This window comes from Achroia grisella, unplaced genomic scaffold (assembly GCF_030625045.1).
Source record: "Achroia grisella isolate CSIRO2021 unplaced genomic scaffold, CSIRO_AGI_Agris_v1 utg918, whole genome shotgun sequence".
NCBI lineage: Eukaryota > Metazoa > Arthropoda > Insecta > Lepidoptera > Pyralidae > Achroia > Achroia grisella.
The window spans coordinates 2,121,709-2,139,678 of record NW_026713067.1 but is presented as its reverse complement, the minus strand read 5'-3'; the positions used below and the strand labels follow the sequence as shown (position 1 = coordinate 2,139,678).

General features: G+C 32.5%; 1 protein-coding gene across 1 annotated transcript in view; it reads right to left on the bottom strand.

Annotated features, from left to right (window-relative positions):
- Window positions 1-9,868, bottom strand: part of LOC131854004 (transient receptor potential protein-like) — a 44,929-nt gene extending 35,061 nt beyond the window's left edge. Inside the window, exons 1-3 of the mRNA XM_059205127.1 lie at window positions 9,812-9,868; window positions 7,382-7,545; window positions 1,353-1,497 (exon numbers count right to left, since the gene is read on the bottom strand). Of these exons, the coding sequence (XP_059061110.1) occupies window positions 1,353-1,497; window positions 7,382-7,545; window positions 9,812-9,868 (366 nt within the window). The remainder of the gene's footprint in view (window positions 1-1,352; window positions 1,498-7,381; window positions 7,546-9,811) is intronic.
- Between the last annotated feature and the right edge of the window lie 8,102 nt (window positions 9,869-17,970).

The following is a 17,970-nucleotide window of genomic DNA, read 5'->3' as shown; positions in this document are numbered from 1 at the left end:
TTTACAATAATCATCACTTATTAGGAAGTTCAAGTATATAATGTGAATTAAATTACTGGTAGCCATGATGCGTAAATCTTTTAGGAAAATATTTATTCTCTGTTTTGTTATTATTTTATTTCAATTATATAGCGTAATTTAATACATTGTGATACGAGAATTTTATATATAAGATCTATATATTTATGTATGTTCATATATTTGTGTATGTCATTCTTACAGCTGTGACTTATATACAACAACCCCGTGTCTCCTTTCCTCCTTTCGTACACGTATATATGTCTGATCTAGTCAACACACTATCACATTTTCTAGGTTTGCTGGAAATCTCTTTTTCGTGATAAGTTCGCCATTGTTCATTACATTTATAGTATTAAGTACATTTATAAACCAGTAATATACTGGTTTTTTCCCTGTATGTGTTGTACACAGACCAAATAAAGAATGAAGGACAATTAAAATCAAATGAATATTACAGACATTGAAATACATACTAATATTATACTATGTTTGCTACATTTTCACTATTGAACTGCTGTACAGACTATCTTTTATCTTAAAAAGGCAGACGAAATCGGGGGTAAGTAGGTGTGTTATATACTATACCGAGGTATGACTTCCTGATTCTTCAGATTTCAATGCAATCAATTAAAGCTTATGCATATTTACTAATAAAGGCTATAACAGAACAGCAGAGAAGGTGGACTCACTGCCGTCACTGAGTTATAGACCATTTTGTCTCGTTCATTTTTTTTTAATTTTAATATAAGCAGCAATTGTAATAGTTTTTATTTAAGACAAATAAAGATGATTATTACTATTATATACTAGCTGTTTCACCCGCGTAAAATTTCAATATAAAATATAGCAGTTTTATCAAAATCCGTTTAGTAGTTATTGCGGGAATGAGTAACAAACATCCATACTCATAAACTTTCGCGTTTATAATATTATTAATATTAAGATAAGATAAGCTATAAGCAGCTTGGTTTGTAAAGTGTATTTCGGTTGAAGGATGAGGTGACAAACAAGCATAAGGTCCATCTGAACGTAAATGGTTAACGTAGTTTTAGAATAGCATCGCATGAGTATAGTATCAATGGCGTTATGTGAGAACATTATGTCCGTATATGCTATTTATGTATATATGCGACGGTTACCACTTACTATCAGGTGGGCCGTATGTTTGCTATTTATTCATGTAATTTAAAGCAAGATTTCAACTAAAATGTATGTATTTGTATCAGTTATCTAGTGCCCATAGCACAAGCTTTAGCTAGCTTAACTTGTGTCTAGATGACACTGTGAATTATCCTGAGATGATTATTATAATTATTATTGTAACTACATACCTTGACCATTATACCAGCATCTAGTAATAATTTAATAAGTTCAATATTCTCATTTTCTATTGCAGCTATAAGAGCCGACCTGTTTAGTGGGTCGACACAGTTGATGTCCAGAATTTCAGGGTTAGTTGCGTACTGGTCAATCAATCTGGGGAAGAAAATAAATTTATTAATATAAAATGGTTAAAGAGTTTTTAACTTATATGAGAGATAAGGTAGTCCTACTAATATAATAAACGCAAAAGTTTGTGAGTAGGGATGGATGTTTGTTACTTTTTCACGCAAAAACTACTCAACTGATTTTGATGAAACTGGATAGTAATATGGCTATTATGTAAATTGGCCGATATATAATGATACGTGTGATGCAGATGAAGTCGCGCGGGTGAGCTAGTATTACATACCTACTTCTACATATTAAGTATTTTTTGCATTGAACATACAAAATTAAGCCCATTCTCATTTTTTATGTTATTGGAATGGCGAACTGGCTGACAGCCCACCTGATGGTAAGTGGTAACCGCCAGTGGTAGGATGTATTACGCCGTCATGTGATGTCACGTATATCATGTGATGACGTGATGTACATCCTATGCTGCTGATGATGCTAATAAATCATGTGCTGCCACAAACTGGTTACTTAGATTATTAATTATGATACTATGAATATATATAAATACATATGTAAACTAACTAACTTCTACGAGGACAATTGATAAATTAAATAATTGTATACTTTTGTGGTTAACAATAGTATACAATTCAAAGGGGTACAAACATTTGTGTTAATTATTTACCACAAATGTTTGATTAAACGATTAAACGATTTTTAAGTACCTAATAATGTTATTACGTACCATATGAATAGGTTATCAGTAAAAAAATATAAATACATACGTTATCTTGTGATAATGTATGTAATTACATACATACATACATACATAATATATATAGAAAACATCCAGACCGCTACAAACAACCATACTCATAAATACCCGCGACCATCGAAAGTAAGTCGGTATGTTAAACCGCTAGACCACCGAGACCGTCATCCATCCATCCATCGGATCGGATCGTTATCTAGTAAAATGATAATTATTTAATTATATTATTCATAAATAATTTTAAATTTTACGTGCCTAATAATCCAAAACATAATGGAACATTACATTTTACGATCACATTATATATACATATGTACTCATGTATACGTATGTTTATTGCTAAATTAATTTAATTCGAATATAATTTTTATTATTTACATCATTGGATTGAATTACACCAACCGAAGGTATTAACATCAGAAAGACATTATATCCCAAAAATGGTTAGAAAGACCATTGAAATACAGAAATATAAAAATTTCAATCGGGATGATGATTATAAACTCTCTAATGCCTGGAATACAGTGATTGGTTTAATTAAAAAACCATAAAACGCGATCAGAAAGTGTATTAAATGTACGTGAAGATACTGTGAGTATAGTTTGGCGAGATCGATATCGAGCGAGTTCCAATAGTAGCAACAAACGAAGGCGTGTGAAGGTAGACGATTATGTCTGCCCATAAAAAATTTTATTTACTACTACCCATTGTTCTCCAGTTTTCCCGTGATCATGGCGGTTGAAACTCAGTCTGAAATATCGGGAACTCAAAAAAAGTGGTAAGATCACGTGATTTTAGTAACTATACGTATAAATAATAACTGCGTCTAATTTAAAACAGTATAAATCTTATGTTAAAAGACTGACATAAAAATATATAACCATAATATACCAGTTGAGTTTGTTGCCTTTATTCTTTCTTTTCAAGTGAAACAGTCATCTGGACTGGACACTACACAAACGTAGCTATAAAAAAACTAACGTACGTAATTGGTTCAAAAAGTCCTGTAGGAATTAATGTTTGATCTTTGTGCATTTTGTGTACTAAAATTAACTACTGTTAAAAGTAAATAAGTATTTACAGTTACAAATGTATTCCGTTTTAAAAGTAAAATAGCTGAAAAGTATATTGCATTATTACGTCGGTTTTAAAGTTATTTTATTTATTCATCTTGTCTGTAGTTAGCACAAAGATAGTTTGTTTCCAAATGTTGTTTTATAATTTGTTGTACGATAGAACGAATGTAAAAATATTACAATACATACAAGCCAATGAGCATGACTTCGTTTGTTATTTGCAAAGTTTCATCGCCTATTAAAACCACCTATATTATGGTAAAATATAATACGGTCATATTTTACCATAAATTGATGAATAGTTTGAAAAATGACCTATGTCCATCTCGTGTTACTGTATATCTTTCTATTAAATATCATTAAGAACCGTTCAGCTGTTTATTTAGTAAACAAACATATATACAATCAAATACACAATCAGCATTTACAATACTAGCTATAATCTGCGTCTTAGTCCGTTTTTTTTAAATAAAATATAACTTCTTCGGTGAACCGATTTTATTTTTTACCGGTTTTGTTTAAAAAAAAATACAATCTATCTTTACGTCTGTTTACGTTGTGTTTAGAAGTTTTTCTTGAAAAGGTAAAATTCCATACAATTGATAATATTGTCTTTGAAATACAATATACTAACGCAAAACAAATAAGTATGCCAATTCTCATTTTAACAACAAATATAAAGAACAAGACAGTGATAATTAGTGCTGTATTATTCTTGCTGTAGACATGGAATCCAGGAAATATAAAAAAAGTTATATAAAAATTGAAAAAACAAAGACAGACAGGCCTAGACAGTTTCGTATTTATAACATTAGTGTGAACTCTTTTGAGCCATTGAAAATAGCTTACAGAGCAAAAATAACATGAAACTGTTTTGCCGGATGACACACACACACACACACACATTATTTCTTTGTAGTTTATATCTGTACTAATATTGCTTTTGTCATATCTATAGTTACTTAAATTGTTATTTAAATTAATATATATGAGTGCTAACCACATTAACATGAGCTAACCACAATGACTTGTTATATTGTTAGTAAGTGGGATTACAGGTTTTTTTTAATATAAGCACAGATAACATAATATTACAATATAAGTATGATAATGAAATTGTGCGCCATTTGTGATAACGGTTTACTCTGGCGGGGTATCAGTGGAGGATGATAAAATGAGCATTAGGCCATGTTAGAGGAGAATTTATCACCATGATTTCCAGGGGGGACCGCGTGGAGGTCAACCTGACATTGTATATTGCTAGCAATAAGGGCATCAGTACACATTACTAATAATACCCTTTCCCCCAGTCGAAAGGTTAGTAACAACCAGCTAACTCCACTCCTAAGTCTAAACCCATAAAATTCGAATGGTTTCAAAGAACAACGGTCTTGCGGTTAAACAAATGTATACAGATAACTAATTTAATATACCAACAATTGGCTAAAATAGATGAAATAGAAAAGCCCAGCATAGGTTGGAATAGTTCGTCTAAAAACAAATACCGCTAGTACACCCACGATTAATATCATTGTGAATGTTTACCAAAGTAAGTGGTGTACTGTATGTAAAATGTTAATATCGTTAATAAATTGGATTAGTTCCTTGTAGTGATTCCCGACGATCGTCTGTTGAAATGGCCGACCTTTTTATGTTTACTTCCGATATTTGCTTCCTTGCTGCCGCTACACAGGCTACGACAAATCGCACCGACTATGTTTCTTTACATGGAATACAATCGTAAACTCGCGACAAGACGCAAATTGCCTGAAAAGACTAACTATTGTGTGTGATTTTTAATAGAATAACCTTTTCGGCTGCGCTAATATATACAGGCGGGGCACCAGGAATGGGATGATAAGTTAAGCACGAAGTCAGGTCAGTTAGCTCATCATGGATTAATCAGGAATTCACCTAGATGGTTAGGTCAAACAATGGCTGGTAACCATAACCCATGGCGGGGTTATGATCTCTCTCTCCTTACCCTCCAGATCCCAAGGACTTCGCAAGTTAGCTACTACGACTAAGCAATGTTAATATAGATTAAACAAATAAGTTTTTCGAGTTTTCCTTCACAAGTACTGTATGTAGTGTAGGAAAACTGTAGTCAATTATCCAATTATTCATTGACTGTCATTCATTATTTAGTTATTTATTATGAGTAATTAATAGTAGCTATGGTAGTTGTAGTATAAGTTAGTAACTATATAATTGTCTGATAATAAATATCTCAACTTCTTGCCAATTTTATCGAAAGTAATTTAGTTTAATTTTAATTAAGACGTGCAGACGTGCAGACGTGCTATTAAATTTTATACGATTAACTTGAATAATACGGCAACTACTGTATCTTTAAACATGTACAATACTTGTATATTTATTATTGTAATATATATACTTTGTAATTACTATACTACTTGACTCATATATAAAAAATGCTGTTAAAGTTTATAGAAATAATCTCGGAAGAAAAGAATAATTTTCAAATTATTTTAACCTAGCTGTGTCTGCGGTTATACCCGCATAAGATTTATAGTAATACGTTATTCTGGCTACAGCTATAATACTGTGAAGTTTCATCAAAATCCGTTCAGTAGATTTTGCGTAACAGAGTAACAAACATACTCACAGATTTTCGAGTGTAATTTAGTAAGATTGAGGAAGATGTCTATCGGTGTTACACAAAATTCCTTCAGTTTCCTAAAATAAAATCCTCTAATTTTATGTACATAATTGAAAAAATATATCCCCTATATATTTACGTAGCATAAAGCAATGTCGGCGCGGCTGTATGTTCACTTATATCTTTTAAATTACCTAGCTGATTTCAATACCGTTTTCAGCAATAGATAGAGCGATTCAAGAGGAAAGGTTTTTTTTTGTGTATGATAATGGAATGGTGCACCCGGTTTACGCTGGTAGGGCACCAGTGGAGGATGACAAGATGAGCATGAGGTCAGGTCAGTTAGCCCATCATGACAAATTCACCAAGAATTCATCACGATGGTTTCCAGGGGGAACCACGTGGAGGTCGACCTAACATGGTACATTGTTAGCAATGGGAGTTACTAGTTCCCATTGCTAACAATCCCCTTCCCCCCCAAGAGGAAGGGTTGTTATCAAACATGCATATTCTAGCATAGAACACGTTGAGAAATTCAATGAATTGTAATACATCCTTGTGAAGCCGGTTAAATAATTTTGACCGTAATTTTGAAAAACATTTAGAGTTTATACCAATTATTATACAAACATATAAAATGTAAGAACAATATAGTAGGTATATATATGAAAATGCCATGCAAGTTCTTCACTAAATCACTTGCCACAAAATGTGTGGTAGTCGTAACTGACCTTTACATTTTCATCGAAAGTAAACAGGAGCGAGAGCAGAAGGCACTTCAAACCCACGGAAGTACTTATGGAGCGACTGAAGGTCGATTCCTAACTTACGGATACGACTTTAGTCCTACCTATAGGGATTCAAACACCGAATCAGCGCGTCGTAACTTTGATTCAGATTGTACTGTAGACGTGAATTGAAATGGACCTCGGTGGTCTAGTGGTTTAGCCCACCGCTTTACTTTCGATGGTCGCGGGTTGGATTCCTCGCACGACGCAAATATTTGTATTCTTGAGTATGATTGTTTGTATTGGTCTGGATCTAGGTGATGCGGTGTGAATTGTCTTGGGTTATTAAAAAAAATTGTATCGGGTATTGATCGGAGAGCAGACGAATGAGGAAATCCTGGCAATGTCATCCATAAAAAAAATAAGGAAATAATAATTAAATATAAATGTGTTATTAGTTGAAATAACAAGGTGATAATGAAATGGTGCACCCACCTGCGCTAACGGTTTACGCTGGTGGGGCACTTACACTGGAGGATGATAAGATCAGCACGGGGTCTGGTCAGTTAGCCAATCGTAACAAATTCACCAAGATTTTATCACGATGGTTTCTAAGGGAACCGTGTGGAGGTTAATTAAATTATAAACATAGTACATTGCTAGCAATGAGAACATCAGTCCACATTACTAACAATCCCCTTTCTCCTTGTGTCCTTCATACCTTTTTACAGTAGTGTAGTCGCCCCTGTCAGCGTGCAGAAGATATGTCTTCTCTTCTTTGGTGAGGGGTTTCTCGTAATTGTTGCGCAGATCATGCTGGCTATTCCTTAGAGCATCTTGAGAGCTCCCGAGGAGTTCTTCTCTGGAGCCACGCTTCATTTTGGTCTGTAACCAAGATGCTTAATTAAAATTTATTAGAATTGATATCTTTTGTTCATAGTACGATGGTGGCAAAGATGCATACTGCTCATCTGATGGTAAATGGTAACCGTAGCCTGTGGACACCTGAGACACTAGAGGAGTCACGTGTGTGTTGCTGTCACGGACAGAGCTTGTGTCCAGGTCCTCCTGCCCAAAAATGAGAGCTAAATTCCATTACTAATATAGTTATTAATATTTTATATACTTCTTACTAAATTACTAGTGCATTTGCCACCGTGAACTAACTTCTATGACTTCATTCTCATTATATTATCTTCACAAACATGAAGCCAGTATCCGTAAGATGGTGAATAAATCAACCAGGAATTAAACACGATGGTTTTCTGCTAGCCGCGTGGAGGTCCAACTGCATGGTACTTGCTTAGCAATCGGGTAGTGTACTAGATTTATTGCTAGACAAGTTCTACAAAAAGGTATCTATATATATGGTATCTATGTATACAATACCTTTTTGTTGCGGCTTGTTCCAAATTTATTTTAATATTGCTTGCCACAGCTGGCCTTTACAGCTTTACCGAACAATATGAGTCAAGTACAGATGGCACTCCTGCGAAAGGACTCATGGAACGGCTGAAGGTCAACTCTTGCTTGACGGATATGACTTTAGTCTGAGGACGTCACTAAGGCGAAACTTTGGCTCCGGCCGTCGTAATTTCGATCCTTGTTTACATTGGACAAAAATCATTCAGAGGATTTTATACGTAGTGTATAGAAAACTTCAAGTTAAGAACCTTGTATGAAAAATTTATGTTATACAACAATATTAAATTTCGTACTAAATTTGTATCACTCAATAGCATTACGTCACACTTATGACGTCACGGTTCACATGTTGACAACGTGAAGGGTTGTATAAGACTGGTATAAAAAATAGGGCTCTACCACCATTCAATATTTTTGTTGAACAGTGTCCACAAATGTATGAAACGATATACAAATATTGATCATGTTCTTTAGTTGTTCGTAGTAGATAAATGTGTACATTTGTACTGCGGATAGTATTTCTAGGTAAATGATAGATAGATAGAGATAAGAATATTTATTTGTATCGTAGTACACACATATAGGCTTAATTACAAATAGTATATAATACAGATTATTTAAACCAATCCATTACAGTATTGGTAAACCTGCGTGTGTGTACTACAGTAATACAAAATGGTACATAGCTCAGTGTGGAGAATCACTCAAGGAGCAAAACACTGATTTTCAATTATGTCCTCGGGGGTGAATGAACTTTTTTTATAAACAAAAAAAAACTGATCTAAATAATATGACATAAATAAATAAATAATGAAGGAATGAAAACAAATAAATAAAGAACTAGAAAGCAGGAGTTCAAGTTAGAGTACCCAAACTGTATAAATACCGAGATACTATAAATTCATTTGAAATATATGAATACTATAAATAAGTATGAAAATGTTTTAAGGAAAAGGAAAACAATCCGGAATTACAATGCTACTGCGCTCTGTGACAAGAACAATTTAGTTTTTGTGTAAATATATTTAATAGATATATGTATAATACAGTTATATAGATGACTAGCTACTTGCCTCGGCTTCGCACGAAAGCGTTATTTCCAACAATTCCCTTCCCCTATAATTGTTGTTGTTCATATTGTACAATGTAAGAGAAAGTCGTCAATAAATTATGTCACTTGATAAAGAGGTGGGGGAGGCTGTTGACATAGTGTGACAAGAGGGTAGGAGAGTATCGTACATTTTGTATAGTCAAATTTCAAAATGACTCGTCACACGTCACAGTAGAGTTGAGTCTCATAATAGTTATTTATACATTTTTTTTTGTTTCAGTAAATTATAAATAACTTGATTGACAATCTACCTAATTCGAATGAGGCCGGTTGCCTCATTCAAGCCTGGATGCCTCAACTCGTACTATGAAACAACATATTGTTTACAAAAGATTGCGGGACATATTAAAATAGCATATGTTTGTATTATATGAATCAATGAATCGAAACCGAGACTATCGGAGATAAGACGTTAAACCATTAGACCACCGAGGTCGTCCAATTGAAGTTTTTTATATTCATCAAACATAAACATAACGTAACATTTTTTACTGTCTATTTGGTGGTGACACAACTACTCTTATAAAACGATAAAATTGATAATAATGTTAGTATGCATATTAGTAAATAATTAATAATGTAATACAGATAATGAATAATAACACAGATACTCACCAAACTATTAACGTTGAACCGTACGTGAAGTTCACCGTCTTTTTTGCGCCGTTTCATTTTTTAAAAGTTTATTAATAACACTCACTTAAAAATATCAACAATGTTCAATACATTATCATTAAGTTATATTGTACTAGCTGACTCGCGCAACTTTGTCTGACATTTATTATTATTTTTCGCCTAATTTACATAGTAGCTTTTTAAATTATAGCCTACATGTTATTCTGTTGTATAAGCTATATTACTGGAAAGTTTCATCAAAATCCGTTATTGCGTGAAAGAGTAACAAATGTCCATCTATCTATACTAACAAAATTTCGCGTTTATAATATTAATAAGAAAATATAATAGATTGCTGAATGCCACTGTTAGTGTATTATAATGTCCACATGTTATAAATAATATTTTATATTTTAATAATTTCGGCGTCGACAGTTGAGAATATCCCTAATTATCGCATCTGTTATAACAACATATAATATAAAATTACGGTATGTTATAGTATTATCTTATATATAAAATTCTCGTGTCAGGGTTACCTAGTACAGGCACCAATTCTCCACAATTCTGTATTTTTGCATGGAATTTTACATGCCTCAAAGACTCTGCAGTACTTTATATTATGTATGTTTTTGTGGAGAAAAATAAATATATTATTATTATTAATGTTAGTTGCTATGCTCATCCGAAATAGCTTGACCGATTTTTACGAAATTTTATATGCTTATTCAGTAGGTCTGAATAACGGCTACTATCTACCATTATACCTCTAAGTGGGTTGTTTTTCCCTAATATTTCGTTTTTATTTTTTGTACTAAATTTTATTTTTTATAATGTGGCATTAAAATACATAACACCTTAAACTTTCACCCTTATTCTTTTTTATAGTAATTTTAATCTATATTGCAAGACATCGTTTGCGGGGTACAGCTAGTGTAGTGATATATATTTCGTTCTAATATCCCACTTTTCTAATTGAATCTAGTGATTATGATTTGACTTATCATGAGTATCTGTAACTGTAATTGAATATAGCTATCTATTCGAACATCGATCTTTAGTCTGGTGGCCACATTGAAAATCATTGTGGTATACATTGGTTATGCTATAGCACATATTCTAAGTGGGAGTCACTTTGAGCAAGATAGGAAAATGATAAAACATTTTAACCGCTTTTGTTCGTCAAATGTTACGTTCAAAAACGGCTAAACTGCTCTATATGAATAAATTATTTTTGATTTGATTTGATAAGATAAACATAAAGTCTGTCAGTCAGTTAGCACATCGTGACAAATTCATCAGGAAATTATCATGATGGTTTCTAGGGGGAAACGCGTGAAGCTCAACCTGACTTGGTACATTGTTAGCAATGGATTTAACAGTCCACATTAGCAACAATACCCTTCCCTCCAATATGAACGATCGCCTATATGTACGAACCACATCATGTTATCAAGTAACGCCTTACTATCACTCAAATAACACTCTTTGCCATTCCGGAGATCCATAAACATCTTACTGTTAAAAAAATCTATTTTCCGTTCTATATCTCCCCCTTTCGAAATAGCTTGAGTAAGCTGCTTAGCGGCTGGATTAGGATACAGTGAAGTAGCAATTTAGCCGACTTTTTACATTGTCGATTTATTTAGAAAAACTCTATACCAAGCCGTTACGTCTTAAAATTGTAACAACAAGATATATACACTCTTCCGCATTTATAGATAGAATTTTTATTTAGAATAGGTAGAATTTTTATTTCCTTGTACACATTTAGAAACACATTGCAAAAGATACGAATTAAGATACTTTTTTACAAAAAATATAAAGATCGAATCTATAATCACTACATCACTTGGACGCCAATTATTCGACTGTGCCAACTAATTGATTCAATCAAATGTACATAAAAGTTTTCACCGTTTCACGCTAAATAAACATGTTTTATACGTCACTAGAATGCGTTGCGATCAGTGTATGATTCGATACTAATTTCAGAACGTCGGCAGTAGGTGTTAGTATGGGAGCAAGATCACAGAAGAGTAAGGTCGTAAGATTGATCTATTTAAAGCTAGATTCAAATATTGATAGCATTTATCCGATACTATTGAATTTTATTAAACTCTATTCGATTTGAGCGGGCAATTACTGAAATATAAAATCTACATATTAGTAATACTTATTGGATCGAGCCTATTATTCTGTGAACGATTGTGTGTTTGGTGACTTTGTATGGCTCTTCAGACATGGTTGTTCAGACAGGGATTTTATACTTCAAATAGATAGGTATACACTACTTTAATGCCATATAATATTTAAGGATATAAACAGTTTAAATAAAAAAAAATGAAATGTAGAATAAAATGTGAAGTTTAATTGCATTACGTGAAAACGCGGGTAACAGCTGGTTATCAATATAATTGGTAACCGTATACAAGTAGTTTTTGTAAAAAAATTACAAACCTTTTGTTTTACGTTTTGTTATATATGAAAGAGTCATAACTTACTAGAGAAATTTAGTTTTGGAGATATATCTACGATTAATCTTTTTGAAGAGAAGGATGAAGAAATATTAATCTGTGAAAGTACTAGGAGAAAAGATATACAGTCCCAAATAGTACTGTATTTAATAATTTATCATTAGATTTAGAAACTATTTACAATTTTACATTGTGTAAGACTTGATTGTGGACATTTTTATTCAATAAGTTTTACTGTTCGGTAGATGACTATTATAATAATTAATAAGTTGATAATAATAATACTAAGAATAGCCATTAGTAAACAGTTGATCTATTGCGCACTATGCTGGCTGACATAACGAGGTTTACTGCTTATGTTTCTGTTACATATATTGTAAATTTATTGCATAAGTTACTATTATGTTATTCTATACAATTTATATTGTTTTGGATGAATAAATAAATCTTATATATAAAATTCTCGTGTCACAATGTACTCCGAAATGGCAAGACCGATTTTATGAAGTTTTATATGCATATTCAATAGGTCTAAGTATTGGTTATAATCTATTTTTCATACCCCTAAGTGATAAGGGTTGCACAACCCTAATATTTTTTTTTAATCTTTAGACAATTTTTTTTTATAATCTGGCATAAAAATATATATACAACCCTAAATTTTCACCCTTCTATCAACAACCCTTATTTTTTTAGCGATTTTAATTTATATGGTAAAACAACGTTTGCACGGTAGGTAGTAAATAAATAAATAAATGATCGATACCATCTAAATGTTACGGAGTCATAATACATTTTTTTATATAATTAGAATGACAAACATGCTGACAGCTCACCAGATGGTAAGTGGTAACCATCCATATAGATGTGATGCCCCACTGTAAGAAGAACTTGTGTTATGGGTGGATATATGTAGTACTTAGATTTTTGTAAAAACAGACATATATACATACAATATCTGTTTATAGCTTATTAGGATGTAATATAGTGAGATCATTCCTTTTTCTCTATATTTAGTCGTGACATACCATTCTAAATCTATGAATATATAACAAGCTCTCCCCTAATTTTCATACATTAAGGTTCTAAGAAAACAATACAAAAACTAATAAATACATCAAAAATCACAAAGGAGAGCGATCTATATCGATTTTCTGTTCAAAAAGATTTGATTAGATCATTGGTAGACTACTTTACAAGAGCCATATATTAGAGTTACGATCACAGAATGAAACGTAAATTAACTACAGACGTGGCCCGATTAAACATTGCCTCGCTTCAGTTTTTACTGTCTAAACAACTTTAGGATCAAAGATTTCTAAATCTCAGCTCAATAGCTCATCGAATATCGGTAACCTCTAGAATATCGATAATACCTAGAAATGACATAGGACAACACTACTATTTTAAGGTATGATAATGGAATGTTACACTCGCCTGCACCAACAGTATACGATGGCGGGGCACCAGTGGAGGATGATAAGATGAGTATGAGGTCAGGTCAATTAGCCCATCGTGGTAAAATCACCAGGAACTTAACGTGATGGTTTCCAGGGGGAACCGCGTGGAGGGCAACCTGACAAGGTACTTTGCTAGCAATGGGGCTTAATTAATACACATTACTAACAATCCCTTTGGGGGAACCAAAAATACTATTAGAATTGTTACTTACCAGTAGAAGATTTTTTTCTTATATTTTAATTATTATGATATGAGCCGTGCTCGCGTGTTTAGGAGTAAAAAGTATCCTATGTATTAATCTAGGATACAATCTATCTGAATACCAAATTTCATTGAAATCCGTCCAGTTATTTACGCGTGAAAGACTAATATATATAATAAACATCATGCAGTTATAATATTTATTGCTAATCTCTTTTTAAGAAGTATACCATCATATTTCTTAATTTGTTCGTCTTGCTTCATTGAATACGTCTATACTCTTCGAGTGATTCAGTAGAAGAGGTCATTTGTATTTTGTTTAGTGTTCCAAGTTCCAATTTATACGTTGTAGTTACTAACGTAAAGTCTAATTTTCAATAGCTAATTTATAAATCCAAATGCTATTATTCATCTTACAATTTTATTACTAATGGATTCGAGTATCGCATTAGATAAAGTAGTACTGTAAAAATTAGTTTGCGTAGGCAGCTATGTGTTATATGGGCAGCTCAAAAATTAAGAAAAAAATTAAATGTTTTTACTTTAGCCAGCACCAGCGCCTTTTTGAGAATTAAAATCAAAATTATATCTATGTAAGTTGAAATACTTAAAAAAAAACACAGTTTCTAACTAGAATTGTTTTGCCTAAAATGAGGCGGGCTTACATATGTGTATAAAATATTTTAAATAAAACTAGGGCCACAATTACAAAAAAACATTTAGTTAAAAAAGAATTACAGACAAAAGAAGAGAAAAAAAGACATTTTTTAATTGATTGATAAACAACTTTTTTTCCTTATACTGGCACATAATAATCAGAAAAGAGATTGCATATTAAAGTTAATCTAATATATCAACGCCTAAAAGACTACTATTTTACATGTACCTACAAACAACAACATACATTTGTATATGTATATGTAGAAACTAAACATTAACAATTATTAATACATTACAAAAATACAACTTCTAATAATCCCATTGCTACTAATGTATCATGGCAACTCCACGTGTTGCCACCAGGAAACCTTCGCGGTTGAATTCTGATGAAATGACCTGACATCGACCACCATTTTCCACCATTACCATTAGAAAAAAAAAATCAATTTATTACTCTCATTGCTTATCGTATGCCGTCCACCGACTGACGCATGCCAACGTCTAAATTTATACCTCTGTCATCACCCTGTACTCACGCTTTAAAGAGTAATTTTATTGCTGTAAAAATGGATCATATAAACATTACATATATGTTTGTGTTTTTATATAAATAAATAACCACCATACCTAATCCCGGTTAACTTGAATTATGATATTTATTCTTGGGTAGACGCATTCTACTATTATATATAATACTAGTTATTTACCCGACTTCTTATCCAGACTAATATTATAAATGCGAAAGTAGCTCTGACTGTCTGTCTCGCTTTTACGCCAAACGCCAACTACAGAAGATATTTTGATGAAATTATTATTAAATATTATTTACACATAGTCTAGATCTTAAGAAAGGACATAGGTACTTTTTAATGTGAAAATGGTTGTTAAGGGGTTGAAAGGGCGAGATGAAATATTGTATGGAAGTATTGTCATTTTTAAAGCTAGCTTGAAACTAATTTTTTTGCTATTGATGATGAAATATAAATAAAGAAAACTTAGTTGTAAGGCGTTGAAAGGAGAGATAAAAGGTCTCATTTTTAAAGCTAGAAGCCTGTTATTTATTTTCGACTGTTTATTTAAGCTGTATGGAAATTCGTCATTGTTGAAGCTAGAATGATGAAACTTTTGTATTAGGTTTTTATTGCGTGAGATTATTAAATATTTTTCATTATTTGATCATGGTCACTATTTTCAGCATGTTTCATGTATGTTACATTTGCTGCATAAGAATTGTAGAAAGACTAAGAATGGGCATGGCACTAAAAACGTTGCGAAACTCTGCTCTAAAGACTACAGCGTGGGGTCCATCAAGAAGGGTATCTAAATTAAGGTTTCTTAAGGGTCGGCAACGCGCACGTGACACCCCTGGCAAGCAGAAGATAGTTAAACTACACATGATCTTAAAATTAGGGTGGATATGATAAGCGGCAGTAGGGAGACCTATGGATCGCTTCTTAGATCGCCTTGTGGATAGGGAAATTATCATTGGAAATCATTGTCTATGAGATTGTCGCTTTGTGTGTAGTAAAATCAAAGGAGATTTCTTATCAGACAGAGGATAGATTACTAAAATCAGGGCCAATATGATAGGCTGTGATGGGAGGCCCTATGGATTGTGCTACCTAGATCGCTTTATGGGTAACTTTTTAAACTGTCTAGGAAGCGTTGTCACCTCGTGTATGACCGACTTCATCTTAGACGGCCTATAGAGAACACTGAAATCAGGGCCAATTTTGAATCAATTATGGTGATAATTAATATACCAAATATAATGCTAATTGCATTGAACAATTCACACACACACTCATCCCAAAATAAGCAGAGCTTGTGTTACAGCAGATAAAAGATAGAAACACATAAACATATTTTTTTTGTAAATACACCCAAATCAACAATCACACTCATTAAAATAAATGATTGTATCGTTCGAGGAATAGAAACCGCGACCATAAAAGTTAAGGCGGTGTGCTAAACAGCTGTACACCGAGGATGTCAAATATTGGTCCATATTTTGTTATACACGAGCGATCTAGACAGCGAGCTATATAGGGCTCTCCCCACAACTCCAATAGTGACCCTGATTTTAGTGTATTTTCAGGGCTTTCTTCTGTATTCGAGCCGATTGGTTTTAGTCCTAATAATGCAAATCCAATATTAGAGTAATTTCAGAGTTATGTGTAGATTATTTTATTATGAAGAAAATCTTTAAACTTTTTAGTGAACTAAATACAATACTTGAGAGTCTTACCTTAAATAGCAGTTCATAAATTCATGAACACACATGTTCTCGGTGGAAGACCAGTATTTGCGGACAAACGCTGACCAGTTAGACTCATGGGACACTAAACAATAATGTGAGTGTCTGTTGTTAATCGAATTTTCAAAGTGGGCTCGCCGCATGGTAGTGTTGTGCAAACTGTGTAATATATCGATAAATACAAGTGTACATCTTATTTTTTATTTAAACGACGTTAGTGTAACGTAATACAGAAGTAAAAAACACATATGGTGGACTTAACACCTATACTATTTATACGAGCGTAAACCTATTCCCTGACCACAATCACAAGGGAACTGCTCAGATTTCCCTCTCTGCTACACCATGGATCACATGGCTGGCATGATGAATTCATGGAATACTAAATGGAATGGAATACTAATACATGGAATACTTCTATCTCTATATAAATATTTGATTAAGTGATTAAGTATATGTATAAATAATTTTTGAATTTATTATGTATATTAATATTAATGCATAAAGAGTGCCTGCCTTTCTATTAGTTTCCTTTACTATTTCAATTGAAGTGTAAGTGTATAATAGATCCATCTATAGATAGATATTAAATTTCATTTAAAATATAGATATGTATCATGAGGACGAATATAGATTATATTCTATCTAAAAAAAAGTATACCTGCTATATAAGCCGAAGGTGATATCTAATAAATGCAAAGTAATCATGCTAAAGATTCTACTAGTATTACTAGAGTATCCTACTATTACGCTGAATAGATTGTTTTTTTCTTTTACTTCTTACCTTTTCTTTGTTTTTTTACATACAATAGAATAAAATAAATATTCGTCAGTTATCGATATGTAACATACAACATGACACATCACTAGTACTCGAGCCATGTTAATGTCATTAATGTAAGTCTATCACCGATATATCGGTATTGTATAAATCAACCTAAGTAGATATTTAATTAATTTACTACAGGAAAAAGTACTCAGGACTTCAACCCGGTACCCGGCTTTTTATACACGTAAATGAAGGTGTTTAATACTGCGCCACATATAATTATATACATACTAACATTATACATATAAAAAAATATCTGTTTGTCAGTTTATTA